The sequence below is a fragment of the Pseudorca crassidens genome, chromosome 4 (assembly GCF_039906515.1).
Source record: "Pseudorca crassidens isolate mPseCra1 chromosome 4, mPseCra1.hap1, whole genome shotgun sequence".
Taxonomy (NCBI): Eukaryota; Metazoa; Chordata; class Mammalia; order Artiodactyla; family Delphinidae; genus Pseudorca; species Pseudorca crassidens.
Genome location: NC_090299.1, coordinates 147,054,019 through 147,072,716, shown reverse-complemented (window position 1 = coordinate 147,072,716; position 18,698 = coordinate 147,054,019). Strand labels below are relative to the sequence as shown.

The following is an 18,698-nucleotide window of genomic DNA, read 5'->3' as shown; positions in this document are numbered from 1 at the left end:
CCCCTCTAGGTTTTCCCCGCCGTGCCCAAGGCTTTTGGTCACCTCTGCACAAATTTAGTAAGACTGAGAGCTCAGAACCGGGAAAGCCAACCGCGGATCCGTCTCGTTCCCCTGCCCGCCAGTGAAAAGCAGTCCGCCTCCGGCGCGGGTGCTCTGCATCCTGTAGTCGGCTCTTGGCCGACACACACCTGCCCCACCGTCCTCTCGACAGGCCCGCCGGTGCCCTCAGCTCGGCCCGCCCTCCCGGGCCTGGGCCTCTCCCCGCCTCCCGCCCGCGGACCTCGCCGCCCCGCCTCGGGCTCCGCCGCGGCCGCCGGGGGTGCGGGCCCGCCCCAGAAGGGCGCCCATTGGCCGTGCGCGCCATCCTTCACCCGGCACATTCCGCCGCCCGCAGGCTTGCGGGGAAACTTCCTTATTATTGTGACGCCGAAATTGGAGAAACCCTGAGCCGGGTCGGTGGAGCCGTCACCGTCGGAATCCCGCGCGGCGGTTCAGCGGCCGCCGAGGTGCGCGGGGCGCGGGGGCCGGGTTCCAGGAAGGAGGGCACCGCGGAGCCGCGCCGCGGCACGGCGGTCCGCGCGCCGTTCTCGGAGGGGCGGCTGCCGCTGCGGCTGCGGGGCGCCTCCCGCGACAGCCCGGGGCAGGTCGCGCGCGGAGGTCTGGGCGCGGCGCCTGCAGTGCTTGCGGGGCGCGGGCGCGCGGGGGCCTCGCGCGCGCCTCCCCGGCGTCCTCGGGGCGCTCCCTGTGACCTACAGAGCCTTAGCGCCCGGGGAGGCCGGAAGCCGCTCCAGAGACTGGAGCGCCCCCCACCCCGACTCGGCTGCCTGCGGATGGGGAGGAACTGCGACGCCGAAAGTCAAAAAGAGGATCCTCCCCTTCCTCCCCACCCGCCCCTATTTAAATTCTGGGGCTTCGGCGACACCGCTGCGGCGAGGGTCGCAGACTCTGCCCCGCGCAGTGGGAGCCGCCGAGGCCTCTGCGCTTGGGGGAACCCCGGCGGCCGCGAGGAGTTGGCGCTGGGGACACGGGGGGCTCGGCGGCCGCGGTGACAGCGCCACCCACCTGACCGAGGCGGGGCTCGGTTTGCCTGCCCGGAGTCCGCCTCCTGGGCGGAGCCGGGGCGAGGGTGTGTGCGGACACGTGTGTGTGCGTGTGTGTGTGTGGACACGTAAGTGCGCGGGGGTGTCAGGAACTGGGGCGTGCGGGGGCAGGTGGCGCTTTGAGTCATCTGCGAATGTGTGGAGTGGGCGCACCGGGCAGCCGACCGAGACTAGCCTGTGTAACCTGAAACAGACGAGCCGGGGAGGGCTGTAGAGACCGCACCTAAAGCAGCTGTGCACTGATTCGGGGTATGCGCCCCGGGCTCCGGGATATGTGTATTTGAACTTTGCTTTTGGTGTATCAGCGTTTCTGGTTGTTTTGTGATTCCGTTTTACTTTAGCTTTTTAATTAGCCCCATCTGGAAGTACCTTAAATTCAGAGCTAAGCCTTCCAGGATTTTGCTTTTGCATTCATTACGCACGGAATGCTTTAGGAAAGACGGTTCAAGCGCTCTCTTCCATTTTTGTGTCTCCTGACTCTTTCCACAAATAGGAGGCTATTTCTAGAACATTTCATCTGATGATTTGATAACATCGAGTAAGCTGCTTTTTTAACTCCAGATTGAGGAGAAAGAAAAGTGAAATAAAATGAGGATTAACACCCTTTTTAAATGCAGTGACTCTGGAGAGAGATGCTGTCTTGTTTTAGTAGCAGATTACTGTGTAGCTCTCCCTTTTCCTACTTTCCTTTACCCTGGGGGGTAAGGGGGGTGGCATTATAAACCAGAAAAGAGGAGTAGTGTACTTAACGCCCTTTTAAAGCAAAACCGATGAATTACACATCGTTGACCGCGTGGAGGCTAGGAACCTTCTGGAGAAAGGATGCAGGAATCAAGGAGGAAGACTTCAAATCTCTTTGGCAGAACTCCTCCCTTGGCATGAAAAAAAAGAAACACAGTTGGTTAGCAGGCAGTTTTACTTTTCCAGTTAGTAGTTGGGATTTTATTTTTGAAAAAAGAAACAGAGATTCCAAAATGTTCCAAATGGTGTGGTTGGAGCTATTGGTTAAAGCATTTCATTCCGAGTAGCAGATTTAAATTTCTTAAGATTTGCATAATAATTTAAAACTTTAAAAAAATACATAATGAGAGTTGTACCACTACTGGAGATACAAGATAGTTTTGCTGCAGTCTCAGAAATAGAAGTAATAGTTTCCAAATTGAAAGGCAGCTTCTTACATTATATAGAAATAAAATTATGATGCTAGTATCTTAGAATCATGCAGTACTGTACTTTTCTTTTGAGAGACTTAAGGTGCCTGTCAGATAGTCCCATCTTGTTTTGCCTGAAAGAGGATGCGGTGATGAGAAGGAAGGAAAGTCGAGAAAGACATCAAAACGGCTGTAGCAAAATAAGCTATAATGTGTGTGGTACATGAAAAAATGGAGGAAAAAAGTGAATTACTTTTCAAAAATGCATCTTTTTAAACCTAAACGGGTGGTTTTAAAATAACTTTATTTTTACATCTACTACAAACGCTAGGAATTTTTAAAGGTGCGTCTCTAAGTTCACTTCTAGCATCATGCTCTAACCAACTGAGCTGACTGTCCAGTTGACTCTAACTTCACGTTTAGAGGTGACATCTTCATAGTTGGTCAGTGGTTATCTTATTGGTGTTTAACTAAACTCCAGTCCTGAGATACAATGTTGGGGGAATATTCAAGCTTGCATAATTTAAAGATATTCTTATTTTCAGAAGTTTGCTTTTCATTTTGTTTTCAATAACATGAAAGCACTTTGTAGCATTCTGTATTAATGTTAATTGTTTTTTCTTTAACTTGCAGATCTGCAGTGTGAGGTGGAACCATTCTGGCTTAAGTACAGATGCCAAGTGTGTGTGACCTGTGGTGAGTTACTTAATTTCTCTGAACCTCAGGTTCCTCATCTTGTACTTGGGAATAATATCTAACTCACAGAATAGATAAGAAGATTAAACAGGATAATCTACGTAAAGGACTCGGATTAGTATAGCTGCCTAGAGAGGGACCTTAACAAATCCTTACTGATTTCTTTCACTGTGACGGAGTGAAGAGAACAAAGTGAGCCCAGGAAGTAGGAGACCTAGTTTCTGGTCTTGGATTCAACCAGTTACTTCTCAGAGGACCAAAGTTAACTTCAGCTGCCATTAAAATGAGGTTAGGAATGTCAATCTCTTGCCTGGAGGTTGGATCGAATGGATTTTTAAGGTCTCTTTAATAAGATGACCCCTTTGATGATATAACTCTGCCCCCTTTAGACATTTACCACAGTTAGAAACAGCACTTGCTGGTGTCAGGGGCGTGTGTTTCTGTGTGTGAGCCAGTAAGTGAACTAGACTCACTGTAAGTTCCGGTGAACGTGGAGGAAAGCCTGGCTAACTCTGTTGAGGTGGCCTCACGCATCCCTCCTGTCTCTGGCTTACACAGGTTGGTTATAGCTGTAGTTGCCCACGAATATCGCCAGTGATTCAGCTAATGTGAGCTCACTTACTATGTGCAACGTTCTTCTTTTAACATTTGTTTTTAAAATTGGAGAAGGAGTATAGCTTGGCTTTGTTATATTTAAGTGGTGGTATAACATCACGTTTAAGAGCGTGGACTTTGGAGTCTGGGAGATGAGATTTGAATCCTGCCTTTGCCACTTAGACTAAGTAAGTTTCCACCACAGCTAGTACTTATTTACATGCTCTTGGTCAAGTGACTTAACCTTGCTAAGTCTTGAGGTTACAGTAAAGGGCAAATTAAATAATCTATGTAAAGTTTTTAGCACAGATTCAGACACACGGTAGGCTTGCAGTAATAGCAACTATTACTTTTTCTTCATTCAACAAGTATCTGTTGAGCCCTCCCTTGTGCCAGACACTAGTCTAGTCTCTAGGGGTAGAGAAATGAGCAAAGAGGCTCAGTCCTTCCTTCATGGAGCTTCCGTTCCTCGATGCTAGCATTGAGAAACACCATTATTTAATGACAGCTTGGATCGTAAAAGGCGTTCTGCTTTCAGATCCGCTAAAATGTGGTGAGGGCAGAGCACATTGAGAATGGAGGAAATACATTGTTGTTTTTTTGTTACTGCTTAGGGAATGTGTATCTAACGGAACCGGGCAAACAAAACTGTTATAACAACTTTAGATTGTGGGAGATCTGGTTTTCTCAGTTTCGGGTTCAGTTTTCTAGGCACTTATGAAGCATCTGCGGCGCTCCTTTGTTATGCTGGGGACGGGAGATACACAGATGAGTAAAACCTGGTTCCTTACATGGAGAAGCTCTCAGTCTGCTCATGGATGGGGAATTGGTGGGTGAGATGCAAGAAGCAGTGATCTTACCTCAATAGTACTTTTCGTTCTTTAAAAGACTGTGAAGTGTCTGAAAGCATAAAACAGTATGTGTAATAGATGTTCTCCAAACAACAATAACAGGACAGAAGCAGAACATCAACCACGCTACTGAAGCTCCCTTTGTGCTCCTTCCAGAAGGTCCCCTTCCTTGTCACATATACACAGGTCTCTCTCAGTCTTTGTATTGATCATTTTTTTGCTTTTCTTTCATAGCTTTAGCACCACTAATGTTTTTATCTCCAAATACTTGTTCTACTTGTGTTTGGACTTTGTAAAGATGCATCACGTTCTGAATTCTTCTGTGAGTTTTTCCCCTCCTCAACACCATTATTCAGATTTAGCTGCACGGATGTTTGTAGATGGAAGTCATTGCTCTTCCACTGCTGTACAGCATTCTATTTCACGTATGTGTTGCGGCTCATCCGTTTCCTTACAGATGGACGCTTGGGTTGTCTTTGTTCTGTATGTTTCAGATAATCCTGCCATGAATGTTCTTGTGCATATACCTTGGGGCATATATTCCTGAGTTTCTTGCTGCATTGTACCGTAGGATAGCCACTAGCTATGTGTGACTACTGATATGAAAATAATTAAAATGAGATGAAATTAAAATGTCAGTTCCTCAGTCACATTAACCACCTTTCAGGTGCCCAGGAGACACCTGTCGCTTGTGACCACCACACTGGACAGTACAGACGTGGAACATTTCCATCACAGAGTCCTCAGTTTCCAGGTTTTACTCACCTCTGTATCTCCGTGCTCGGCAGATCGAAGGAGCACTGTAGACACTTGATAAGCTGGACCGTGCTGGCCGTGTGCCTAGGAGTGGAATTACTGTGCTGTGGGGTATTTACAGCTTCATCTTCACTAGAACCAATGCCCACTTGTTTTCCAAAGTGGTTCTGCCAACTTACACTCCCACCAGCTGCGGGTCAGAGTCCTGGTTGCTCTATATCCTTGACTCGGCACTGCCAGACTTTTTAATTCTTGCCAGTCTGGTCAGGTGTCTTTTTCTGAAGGCAGACGGAGCCTTATGCAGACAATGGAAAGATCATTCTTCTAGTTGTACAAAGCCCAACACCAGGTAGTAAAGAAGACCCCACCTGTGCAGGGATCATCAGGGGAGGGGTAGGAATGTTTCCTGTGTTGGCTAAAAGGGTCAGAGGACCAAAGTCCAGCTGAAGGGAAAGAGAGAAACCAGCAAGGAGTGGATTCACACTGTTGAAAACTTCTCTCTGCCTTGTGTGCCGTTTCCGCCTGTGGTAGTAAACTTCGGGCAATAAAGTGTGTCATGAGAATACATCTTCTTTGTTACTGGAGTTAATTCTGCATGGGAATTTTGGCTCCAGATTTATTCAAAGCTTGGATTTGGGGAGTGCCTGCGCAGCACTGAAGCCTGGGACATTCTCTTTCCCTGCTGTTGGAAAAGACCCTCCCTTCCCCGTACACCATGTAGGTAAAGGCTTCTGAGCTTATGTGAAACAAAGCTTATCCCTATCGTAAATGAGATTAGAAGTCCTGCCTGAGTGTTAGTTAGGTTTTAGTGACTTTCAGAGAAATAAGAATCAGTTGTTAGGCTGATGTTTGCACAGTCTGATTAGTAAGACAAAGTTTAGGAACTGCAGCTTGTCTTGTAGCATTCAGCTCTCTAGGACTGATCAAAGGAGACTTATCTACCCCCCCCCTTGGCCTCCCCAGAATTGAAAAGAAAATACATACGAAACACTTTGTCCTTGCAACCTCGACTTTCCTACGTGTGAGTTATGCCAGCCGGGGTAGCGCCGCCTTGCCCTAGCACAGATCTGGCGGAACAGCAGACGCTAAGCACAGGAGGAAGGGAGTCACACCCCAGCCCGCTGGGGAGCTTCCCTGCGTGCTGAGGACCCAGAGCAGAGTCCTGCACCTAGAGCAGGTGCTGCAGCTGTTGACAGCGACCGGCCACCTGCACTGAGTGCCGGGCCCCCGTGCTAAGCGCTCGTTACTCACATCCTGTCACTGGTCCTCACAACAGCCCTGTTGCTCTTCTTGCCACTTTAGGGACAGGAACCAGGCTTAGAGTGTTTAAATATCTTCCCCAAGGTTTCACAGCTAGGACGTGGTCACTCTGGGGCTTGAACTTTGGTCCTTTTGACCCTTAAGCCCTGCTAACATTATCCTGAGTCTTTTACCAAAAATAGATGAGGAGAAGGGCTGGGAAAAGTACGAGATGTGACATGGAGGGAAGGAACGGAAGGTCCATCTTTCTTCTTTTTGTTTTGCGACGGGGAGATAAGGGGCAGGAAATGGAGGGGCCGGACCGAAGTGGCCCAGGACAGCCAAGGTGGCGGGTGCGAGTGCTGAGCCGGTGTGTCGTCCTGTATTCTTCTGTAGCACCTTTTATCATTGTGTGTTTTGAAGGGAAGTGAAAGATTCTACTCCTCTAGAAGCAAGGGAGAGATGGTGAGTGAGGAAAAGTGGGTGAGAGGACCCAGGAGATCCAAATGCCCAGTGATGAAGAACATTGCCAGAGACAGACCTTAAAATTCATGGACGCCAACAGCTCCTAGGTTCGGGGGTGTGTGTGCTTGAAGTGAAAGCTAAGTTAATATCTGACTTCTCTTCAACGCACTGAACTTCTCTCCTGAAAGCTAGACGCTTTGGGTGCCTCCTTCTCTACTTTTGGCAGGGCGCCGTGAGGAGCTAGACCATATCTCCAGTTAGGGTTAATAATTCTTTCTTTGATAGGAATACATCTTCTCTCTGGTTGCTATTTAGTGACCTCTGAATAAATAGTTTTGGTTTTTTTTTAACATCTCTATTGGAGTATAATTGCTTTACAATGGTATGTTGGTTTCTGCTTTATAACAAAGTGAATCAGTTATACATATGTTCCCATATCTCTTCCCTCTTGCGTCTCCTTCCCTCCCACCCTCCCTATCCCACCCCTCCAGGCGGTCACAGAGCACCGAGCTGATCTCCCTGTGCTATGCGGCTGCTTCCCACTAGCTATCTACCTTACGTTTGGTAGTGTATATATGTCCATGCCACTCCCTTACTTCGTCCCAGCTTACCCTTCTCCCTCCCCGTGTCCTCAAGTCCATTCTCTATGTCTGCGTCTTTTGAATAAGTAGTTTTCATTTGACTACTTGAAGACTGCATGACTGTAATTCATGTGGGCAGGATTTTAACAATAGCCCTGTTTATCTCTTCATAAATGGTTTCTACTAGTCAGTCAGGGATGAGGCCGTACCTCAGGCTGCTTACCCAGGCTTGCAGTTGGCCAGAGCATCAGAGTTCAGCTGACGCTCAAGGACTGAATCATGTTACACAGACTTATAAGAAACTGATAGATCCAAGATGCCAAATTAACAATGAGAAGTAGAAATGCCAAGAAGGCTGGGATGCTTTGGACAGCTGGGCACAGTATTCTTTCCCCGTAGTAGTATCTGCCTTGGAAACCAAGTTATTTAAGATTGCGTATTAATCATGGAATCTAAGCGGTGCAAGTGGCTGGGTAAACGTAATGATGAATGTCATGGAGTCTGATCTCCCCATCTCCATTATTGGGCAATAATTACTTAGCAGATCAGATAGTCAGCTTGACTGGTTATGGTACCCTTTCTCTCTGGACAGCTGGAGGTATTGGGAAGTTCTGACTGGCTGTCCATTTCCTAGACTCCTTACTGTGTAGCACACTAGTCAAGAGCACATTCTCTGGGCTTAAATCCTAGCTCTGCCACTACCTCGATGTGTGATTCAGTCAAGTCACTTCAACACTTTCTGTCTCACTTTCTTTTTCTTCATTCTCTTTTTTTTTGTCTTCACTTTCTTCATCTACAAATTTGAGTTGATAATAGCCGTACCTACCTCGTAGAAAATCAAATGATTTAATATCTGTGAACCACATAGAAAAGTGCACTCAGTATAAGCTCAAATGAAGTCTTACCTGCTGTTGTTATTAATAGTGTAATGTTAATATTATCAGGTAGGAGTTTTTTTTTAAATTTCGAGTGACAAATCCAATTCAGACATTCCTTCTTAAGCAGACAAAGAAGGGACTTCTTAGACTGCATAGAGGTGATTCTCGTTTTTCGTGGTAGTTAAGTTCTATGAAGTTGCTGAGAACACCACGTTAATAAAGACTGAGCCATTGCTCCTGGGGAAACACAGGGTTAGTTAGGTTCCTGCTAAGAGCCTCTGGTCAACAGATGAATACGTAACCTTGTTTCATGTATGTTTAAGTGTGTTTCTGGGGGGAATCTCCTGGTGGTCCAGTGGTTAGGACTCTGCTTTCACTGCCCAGGTTCGATCCGTGGTCAGGGAACTAAGATCCTACGAGCCTTGTGGTGGAGCCAAAGGAAAAAAAAAAAATCTAGAAAAAAGTGTGTTTCTTTTTAGACACCTTATTTGATGCCTATTTCTTACAAATGATTAACTCTATACAGTATTTCTTTATCATAAAACACTAGTCAGGAAGTTTTTTTAACATTTTCCTGACCCTGGGTAACGTGACGGTAAGTTTCTTTGGCTTTCAGCCTCACAACAGTGCTGTCTACTACACGCTACAATCAGGCATCATTTCATGAATCTCCAGATATCCAGTGGCTTTTCTGTCTCTTCTGTAGCTTCATTATGCACTATAGATGCTACTTTAGCACTTTCCAGAGCGGCCACATGTACTGATCCGTGAATTTCCTCTTTTTTGCATTAGCATTGAACTCACAGCCAACCGCACTGGAACTCACGCATGAACGCAGCTCATCTATCACAGGTACTTTCTCTGTGCGGCATATCACAGCCCTCGTGTACTTAGGAACACTAGACAGTGCTTCAGCTGTATGCTTGGGGGGCATTTTAAACAGCAAAATCACCAACAGAACAATATAAAAGTATGAGAACTGTGGCACCAAGCAGAGTCAAAAAGATCACTTGCTTACGGTGTGAGAGTTGAGACAAGAGGGTAGAGCATCATCTTGTTTGACTTCAGCTGGGAACGTGCACAGAGAGTGGCTCAAATTTTTCACCTCTCTGCACATGTCTGGGAATGACTGCAAAAAGTCTCCGAGTATTGACTTTGAGGTTACAAATAAATATCGGTGAGTAGGCAAATTCACAAGTATGGAATTCATGAGCAATGAAACACAACTGTGCTCAGGAAGAGTGAAGGTCAGCGTGCTGGCCCTAGGCAAGAGGAGATCCAAGGCTCAGTCAGCATCAGTGGGACTCTCTCTGTCTCCTGTCTTTGAACCTTTCTGGCTGGTAGCTTCCCAATGTCTTACAGGTATCCTCTGTGTGACAGGGAAGGGAGCTTCCAGCAGCTACAGTTACCTTCAGAGGCAAGAGGCAGTCTTCCATCAGAGCTCCATGGGACTTAATGGGGGAGGACTCTGGCCCAGTTGGGAGTGTGAACCTCTCCCTGCACCAATCCCAGTGGCTTAGGGGCGGACTTCTCTGACTGGCTTGGCCAGGGTCCTGCTCACCTTTGTGCAGGAGGGCGTAGGGTTTGTTACCAGATAAAGAGGGACTTGAGAGAGATTAGACAAAAGGGCAGTCCCTAACACCTTTGAGGAATTTATTTTAAACTAACCTTCATTCTACAGAAAGGTCGTACCACATTGGGTTGCAGCTTTCTCTTACATTAAGTGCATTTCAGTCGTGGCCCTTTTTAATTGATGAATAGTGTTCCATTGTATTTTATTGATGAGTAGTGTCCATGTTGATGGACATTTGGGTTGTTGCCATTTTTGTTTAGTACGAATAAAGCTGGTGTCAGCATTGTTTATAGACCTTTGCGTATGTAAACATACAATCAGAGCTTCTTTTATTTAAAAGAAATACTTTGTCCTATCTAAAGTGAGGCTTTGATTGTGTCCCAAAGGCCTTCTTTTTTTTTTTAAATAAATTATTTAATTTTGGCTGCATTGGGTCTTCGTTGCTGCGCACGGGCTTTCTCTAGTTGCGGCGAGCGGGGGCTACTCTTCGTCGCGGTGCAAGGGCTCCTCATTGCAGTGGCTTCTCTTGTTGTGGAGCACGGGTTCTAGGCGCATTGGCTTCAGTAGTTGTGGCACGTGGGCTCAGTAGTTGTGGCTCGCGGGCTCTAGAGCGCAGGCTCAGTAGTTGTGGCTCGCGGGCTCTAGAGCACAGGCTCAGTAGTTGTGGCTCATGGGCTCAGTAGTTGTGGCTCGCAGGCTCTATAGCACAGGCTCAGTAGTTGTGGCGCATGGGCTTAGTTGGTCCGCAGCATGTGGGATCTTCCCGGACCAGGGCTCGAACCCGTGTCCCCTGCGTTGGCAGGAGGATTCTTAACCACTGTGCCACCAGGGAAGTCCAGCTCTTAATGCCATATTTTTAGACACATTGTATTTGTCTGGTTAAGAGGATGGCTTAATGCCTCAGCTGCCTAATCTCATCCTTTATCTATTAATTCTGACTACTTTCGCTCTCTGAGGGCACCTTTATTTCCAAGTTTCTAAGACCTCCTGTGTGGTATACTGGCTACATCACTCCATACGTTTCTTTGGTGTGTGCTCTTGCTCTAGTAGGTGATGTATAGATCTGCTTGGGTGGCCGTGTAGCCCAGTGGATAAGAGCACGCACATTGGCTTCAGGCCTAGACCCGTAGCCTGGTTGTGTGCCTTCCAACTCTGTGACCTTGAGCATGCTTCTTAATCTCTCTGAGCCTTGCTTTATCTGAAAATGAGGCTAACAATAGTGCTTAGGGTACAGAGTTGTTAGGATGAAATGAGACAGTGATACAGAATGCTTATTAGTACAGTGACTGCGGTATAGTAAGCACTATGGTGTTTGTGTAATTATTGGTAGGAGAGATAAGACAAACTCATGAAACATTAAAAATGAAGAAAGTAATTAGTACAAATACAGCAGCTGAGCAAATTGGGGAAATTAAATTATGACTAGACTGTGATCTTGCTGCTCTTTTTAAATGTCTGTTGTTCCCCGCCCCCCCCGCCCCCCATCCCTAGTTTGCATCTTATCTCTCCTCCCTTCCTTCCCATGATTGCATTTAACTCAGAATAACATTTTTTTTCATGTTCTTTATTGGAGTATAAATGCTTTACAATGTTGTGTCAGTTTCTGCTGTACAACAAAGTGAATCAGCTATACATATACATATATCCCCATATCCCCTCCCTCTTCCGTCTCCCTCCCACCCTCCCTATCCCACCCCTCTAGGTGGTCACAAAGCACCGAGCTGATCTCCCTGTGCTATGCGGCTGCTTCCCACTAGCTAGCTATTTTACATTTGGTAGTGTGTATATGTCCATGCCACTCTCTCACTTCATTGCAGCTTACCCTTCCCACCCTGTGCCCTCAAGTCCGGTCTCTACATCTGTGTTTTTATTCCTGCCCCGCCATTAGGTTCATCGGTACTGCTTTTTAAAATTCCATATGTGTGTATTAACATATGGTATTTGTTGTTCTCTTTCTGACTTCACTCTGTATGAGATTCTAGGTCCATCCACCTCATTACAAATAACTCAGTTTTGTTCCTTTTTACGGCTGAGTAGTATTCCATTGTATATATGTGCCACATCTTCTTTATGCATTCATCTGTCGATGGACACTTAGGTTGCTTCCATGTCCTGGCTATTGTAAATAGTGCTGCAATGAACATTGGGGTGCATGTATCTGTTCAAATTATCATTTTCTCAGGGTATATGCCCAGTAGTGGGATTGCTGGGTCATATGGTAGTTCTAGTTTTAGTTGTTGTTTGTACGAAAAGGAAGCATGGGGTGGTCAGCTGTCATCAGTCAGCCAGAGGTTGACTGAGCACCTGCTAAATCAGAGAGGTATGTGTCGTGCTGTGGTCTCTGCCTGAGGCCATTAGAATTAGGCTGAGGAGTTAAGTTATAAGAGACAGAGAAAGTTTCCAGTCAAGGCCGTATAGTAGGCGTGTCAGAGAGATGCAGGCTGACTGGGGCTGGAATGGTCCCCAGAGGCTCTCAGGTAGGAACTGAAGCTTGACCCAGATCCTGAAGGATGTGTAAGAGGGAATGGCAGAGAAGATAGCATTTTTTTTCCCGTTTCTAATTTTTGTTTTGAGTAGTGAATTACTACTATGCAAGTTAACAATTGGCTACCTAAAGGAGTGAGTTAGTTCACAATTAGTTAGTTTAAAAAAACCCAAAACCAGAAAACTCAAAGGAAAGGTGCAACAAGAGAGGACAAGCTGAAGTCATGAGGGTAGTTTCAAAACAGTTATTGACATCATGGTTTGCAGACATTGTTGCAGCAAGTCTCCTGTACTCAGTTCTTCATCAGTGATCTGAAAGCCACATTCTGTCTGTGTTCACTGTTCCTTTACACAAAATTTATTTAGACTTTTTTTTTTTTTTTTTTGCGGTACGTGGGCCTCTCACTGTCGTGGCCTCTCCCGTTGCGGAGCACAGGCTCCGGACGCGCAGGCTCAGTGGCCATGGCTCACGGGCCCAGCCGCTCCACAGAATGTGGGATCTTCCCGGACCGGGGCACGAACCCGTGTCCCCTGCATCGGCAGGCGGACTCTCAACCACTGCACCACCAGGGAAGCCCTCTTTAGACATTTTTTAAAACTCTTACTAAAACAAAAAAATAGCATTATTATTATAACTACCTTCAGCAATATTAATATGTTTTATTTTGAGATGCAAAGTATCTGAAGAATATTAAGGGGGGGCTTCTTTAAAATTGATTACGTTTATTCCTTAAAGTGATTTTTTTTTTCTGATTCCCCCGCACCTTTTTTTTTTTTTCTTACAAAGCTCTCTTCTAGGCTACATGACTCCCTGAAGGACAAGAACGATGTTATGTTGGGGATATTGGTCTCTGGGCCAACCTGGGATGAGCACTAACCTGCAAGGGATTGTGGCCGAGCCACAGGTGTGTGGATTTGTGTCCGACAGAAGCGTCAAGGAAGTGGCCTGCGGAGGAAGCCACTCCGTGTTCCTGCTGGAGGATGGGGAAGTTTACACGTGCGGTTTGAACACCAAGGGGCAGCTGGGCCACGAGAGGGAAGGAAACAAGCCAGGTGAGTGCACCTAGGCAGCCTCGATGACGGGCGAGGCTGGCCGAAGGTTTCCTCACCAAGTGTTGACCTTTCAGGGAGGCTCTCCTTTTGGTGAGAAATTGTGACTGTGTAGTATTTTTCACGCTAGCATGTGCCGTTTTCTTTGTCACTTGCTGTCTTTCTTGTTCAGTCCAAATCACATCAAGAGGCCAGAGCTTCATGGAAAAACAGCCTTGCTGGGTTTTGTCTAGAGCATTTTATTCTTTTGTGTTCTTTTAGGAAAGTCAGTTTGGCATTAGGGTGAGCTTTTTTTTTCTTTTTCCCCCTGTGCCTGCTTCCCTCTTTTCTCATAGTTATTCTCTCCCATAGCATGTATCAGTATTAACTTGTAATCATTAATTTTTATGTTGACCCTTGGATAAAGGGCTGCAGGGCTGGTCTTAAGGCTAAATTGTGAAGTACGTGAAGCACGATTTGTGGGCTCCTGGCCCATTCTTTGCCTCCTGGTTCCCTCATGAGAGCCTCCTTGAGAAGCCACCGCCCTAGGCCTGCCCACCTGGAGCAGGGCCCAGTGTTGTAGCCAGGGGCTCCTGAGCTGTGGGCCCTGGACTCTGCGGAGTTCTAGGAAGGGGTCTGTAGCACGGGCCACACGTGTATGTACACCTTTCTGTGTACAACGCACCTCATACTACGTGTTTTCAAATGTAAGTAGATCCTGTTCACTGAAATAAAAATGCGGTTCACAGGGCCACCAGTTCATTAATTGAGTTAGTAAATCCTAACCAATATGTGTTTAACCGATGAATATAATACAAAATTAAAATAAACAGCTGTTATGGAAGTGGCAGGAAGGTTTTTGACTTTAAAAAGTATTTTTCATATTGGAAAAAACCGCGGTCCTTTTTCGCCTCCTGTAAAACCTCACTTGTGTCTTGCGTGGCGCGCCTACGCACGCCCTGTTCCCCAGCTGAGAGCAGCATCTCACAGCTGATGCCTGCAGGGGGGTTGATGGCAGGTCCCAGCCCAAGGCGTGCTCCTGTCTGGGGGGAATGTCTACATTCAAGGCCCACTTTAAGAGACCGGAAAGGCCCGCTTTACGCCGGTGATCCTGGAGGACTTGTACCCACCCTGGCCAGCCTTTGAAGGGAATGTTTTGGGGACCAGGAGATCTTTGTGGTAACGCCTGCTGAGACACCACGGTGGGGGGGACTCTGGAGCCAGACACACCTGGTGGAGGAGGCGTTACCTCCCCTCTGCCTCGGTATTTCCAAACCTCAGCTCCTTTCCTGGAAAAGGTGACTCCCTGCTGTTCTGTAGTTCTTGAAGAAGGAGATTCAGATGGTAAAGAGGTCTCCCCAAGGCTACCTGTAGTCTGTGATGGCCGCCATCCTCCCACCCTCCTGTCTGTTTTCTCCGTGACCCTGCCGTCTGTCAGGCCGCCTCCGGGTAGGGCCAGCCGCCCAGAGGTGCCTCAGGGCTCACCTTGGTCCTAAGACCTGGGGCCAGAGGATGGGACCTGGGATGGCAGGTGAAAAAGGAAGCCGAAGCCCTTGCAGGCCAGCGATAGCAGAGATGTGCAGATGGCAGCGTGGTGAATACGCCTGAGTGCCATCTGCCATCCTTCCAGCCGACCCTCCTGCCAGAGCGCCTGGCGCCGGGTGGGCGGTCAGCCTGCATCTGCCCACAGTTGCTCCCTCCCGGGAGGCAGGGCCGAGTGATGGCGAGCGACTCCAGCCAGTGATGTTCCAAGAAGGCTCTCGGGCTCGACCACGCAGTCCAGCCGGTGCTTGCAATTGAAATTTGGAATGAGCCAGGCTCTAGTGTAAATTGCAGTGAAGTCCAGAAATTTCTGTCGCTGGTTAAGCTTGCCTGTTAATTACAAACGGCGTGGCAGCTGCGGAATAGTGCCTCATTGAATGGGAAGATTCTGCGGGAGGGAGCCTCCCTCTCTTTAATTTTCTCATTGGTAGGTGCGTTCTAAATCTGGGTGCCAGTTGGGTTTAGTTTTAATGAGTGGGAAGAAGAAAGTGAGCTTGTTTTCTGTGTGTGTTTATTGAGAGCTGTGACCTGGGGAGCTGCTAGGCACGGAGGGGACGTCAGTGAAGAGGGACCCTGGTTCGGGCAGCCTGTAATGGCTGGGCCCACAGGAATGCCATCCCCGAGTAACCCCTGCGGTCTTGGGGGAGCGAGCTTGAGAAAAGGCCGCCACCCCAGAGAGCATGCTTCCGGGGGCCGTGGGCAGGTCTGCCATTGCAAGACAACATCATTGCCCAGACCAAAGGATTTAGCAGTAGGAAGGATTAAAAAGAGTGAGGGGGGAAGGAAAGGTGGGAGAAGGTGGTCATGTAGGGGATGCGCAAGGACAGAGCTCTTCGCTTGGAACGTGTGCCTTGAGTCTGTCCTGCCGATGGTGAAGTGTCCCTTTCTACACTCGGTCTCTAGCTGGCAAAGTTGCACGGTACCTGAGTTCATTTTGGGGGGAATTCTGTAGGTGCCACGGAGCGGTGGTATAAAGCCCTCGGCGACGATCTTAAAAGGATTTCTGTTTTTCCTCCGTGAGCACATCTCATAGTTTCCTATTGCGTTTGCTGCTTCTGAGGCTACTGTGCTTTCCTTGTACGCGGATTTCTCTCCTTCTTAGCATGCCCTTGTGTGACCAACGTCGCGTGTGTCTCTGTGTGGCATGGGAGCATGTTTCCAGGACGCCTCGGGCGCTGAAACTCCTGGTTACGCAGGCCCAGATGTTCCCCGTGTGCCAGCAGCCGCCGGTTCTAGCTTAGGTGTGTCCGTGACTCATTCATTTGTGCTTTGGCCAAACGTGGAGAGGTCTGTGACCCTTAGAAGCATTTTTTTATTGTATTTATTTATTATTTTTTAAATAAGTGATTAATCTATAACTGAACATTAAGCAAGTCTTGAAATATTTTATTAAATTAAAATAGGAACTAGTGGCCCATAGAAAAAAATTCAAACAACTTAACCTCAGTTTATCGTGCTTCTCTTATTCCCGCCCATCCACATTGTCAACACAACTCTTCTTGTGAAGGAACCCTTCTCCTTTTCCCATCCATACTCTGATTTCCCATATTGGGATTTCAGCTTAAGCTAATCCTTATGTTATCAGGAGGGTCTGAATTTATGTAAACCTCTAACCTTTCTTCCTGTCTTGAGGAGGCAGGAGCTGTGGTAGATGCAATTATTTAGTTTAGCCTGTGTTAAATTTTAAAAATTCTGGGGACTTCCCTGGTGGCACAGTGGTTAAGAATTCCAACTCAGCCAAAATAAATAAGCAAATAAAAATTCTGCCTAGACATCCCAGGAAACCTTTCCATGGCAACCCCCGAGAGTAACAGTTTATAAACAGACTAACATTTCTGTGCAGCTCTATTCGATTCACACCTGTGATTGGTTCCTTTTGCCTCCTCCTGAGTTAGTTTCTCTCTTTCTTGTAGGTAATTTAATCCAATTCACATTCACGTTTTGTATTCAGTCTAAGTATTTCCGTAATGCCCATCACCATATGTAACAGCTCTCCTGCTGTTTGATAAATGAGGTTTATAAAGCAGAACGTCTCAGGAGCCTCAGTCCCCAGAGCTGTGGTTGCTGGTAACGCTGGTAGAAGTAACACTTTCAAGCAGCTTATCAGGTTGCTCTAGGGCATCTGAAGGACGCCATAACTCTGTTACGTTAATCGGTTTTTGCCGAAAAGCAAACTAACTGAGCTGAAAGGAAACAGAAGAAATCCGGTAATGACTTCCTAACATTGCAATGCGTGCTTCCATGGGCATAACTCTGATATAAAAGGCAGAAGGTACCATAGCAGATATTCAGATCTCAACACTGCGCTTGTTGGGGGCCCATCTCCTCTGCAGTAGGAATTGTGGGTGGGGGAGGGCTTACATAAATTCATCATCGCTCTGATGATGAGAATGGTAGTCATCAAACCCCGTGGAGGTGTTGACGGCTTTGACGGCTGAGGGGACAGCTTTCTGGTCCAGAGGCCTAGGGATCAGGGGCAAATGTCATTTAATAATTTTGTTTTTCTGGTGTGGTTGATCAACAGTTAACTTTTTTCTGTCTGTAGTACTCAGCCTGCTTTCCTTAAAGACATTTGAATGTCTTATAAAACATATACTTATTTATGAGCACATTCTTCAATGTGAGATGTTATTTGTGCTTTAAAAATTTGCAGTGTACTTTTAAGTAATTAGCACAGTGGTTTGCCTCGTGATACAAGAGGCTCCGTTCATTAGTTAATTGTAAAAGTGGTTAACTATAGATATTGCAAGCTCTCTTCCTGTCCATGTGCTTATCATTTTTAAGCTGATTAATCCTCGTGATAGTTCTGTAAAGTAGGTCAGTAGAATTATCCCAGGTGTATGTAAAGGAGAAGAGGAAAGAGAGTTGAGTTTGAGTTTTGGTTGGGTACTGACAGTTTGGTTTTAATAATCCTGGAATTTTGTCCATGGATATCTTTTCAACTTTAGACTGATTGGGAAGGCCAATAGAATTTTATTTTCAAGGTGTTTTTCTCATTTATATTCAATTTCCACTCAGTCCTTATAAAAGAAACAAAGATACAAACTTGGCCACCAAGAAGCTTGCATTCTTTAATGTACTGGTTGAATAGCACATATGATCCAGGTGCTTTGATTAAAGGTACGGAGAAACAGTGCCCATTCATCTTAGATGACTGTCATTTTGTTTTATGCTCTTTTGAGTACCACAGAATCTGGGGAAAAGAACACATGATAATTCACATCTCAGGCGGATACCTTTTGCCTCGCAACTTACCTCATGTTCTTTGTTCCTTTATTTCCTTGAATTACTTCTCATTCAGTCATTCAGTCAGCAGATATTTACGGAGTGATTAGACTACTAGGTTCCCCATTTGTTCTAGATACTGTCAGGACAAAACACCTTAAGTGCAGAGCTGCCCTTTGGGAGGTTATAGGCCAGGTGGGAATAAGGTGTGTTCCTGTGAAGTTTACATAATGCAGTTCACCTTGTGCCGAGCAAGAGATAAAGGTCCTAAGCGTGTCAAAATAAGAGTTGTGGTGGAGAGTTAGGTCACCAACAGTGAGTGCTGAATTCTGATTTCTAAGAAATGTCATCTTTTCCACCACACGCATAGAAAGTTCAGGTTTATCTTAGGTTGGTTTGTTCAGGGGTCGCTTTGGTGATGGGGTCAGTCTCTAGGGAGGTTCCATGATTTTAGTAAGTCCACCCTTGAATTTTTGTGTTGTGACAATGATTTCATTGTCTGGCCGGTTTGATGAACTCTTGTCTAGCTTGGTG

The 18,698-nt window shown here is 46.7% G+C and overlaps 1 protein-coding gene across 9 annotated transcripts in view; it reads left to right on the top strand.

The window, feature by feature from the left end:
* The first annotated feature begins 329 nt into the window (after positions 1 to 329).
* HERC3 (HECT and RLD domain containing E3 ubiquitin protein ligase 3) overlaps positions 330 to 18,698 on the top strand; it is a 137,501-nt gene continuing 119,132 nt past the window's right edge. For 3 of the 9 annotated variants that reach the window (XR_010943195.1, XM_067736979.1, XM_067736975.1), the window contains exons 1-3: positions 337 to 506; positions 2,885 to 2,947; positions 13,156 to 13,421. Coding sequence is in view for 5 of the 9 variants with exons in the window: in XM_067736979.1 (XP_067593080.1) it covers positions 13,196 to 13,421 (226 nt within the window). In the remaining 4 variants the exon portion in view is untranslated. Of the gene's footprint in view, positions 507 to 1,186; positions 1,350 to 2,884; positions 2,948 to 9,103; positions 9,164 to 13,155; positions 13,422 to 18,698 lie in introns of those variants that run through there. The other 6 variants (XM_067736976.1, XM_067736978.1, XR_010943196.1 and 3 more) reach the window with 6 other exon arrangements.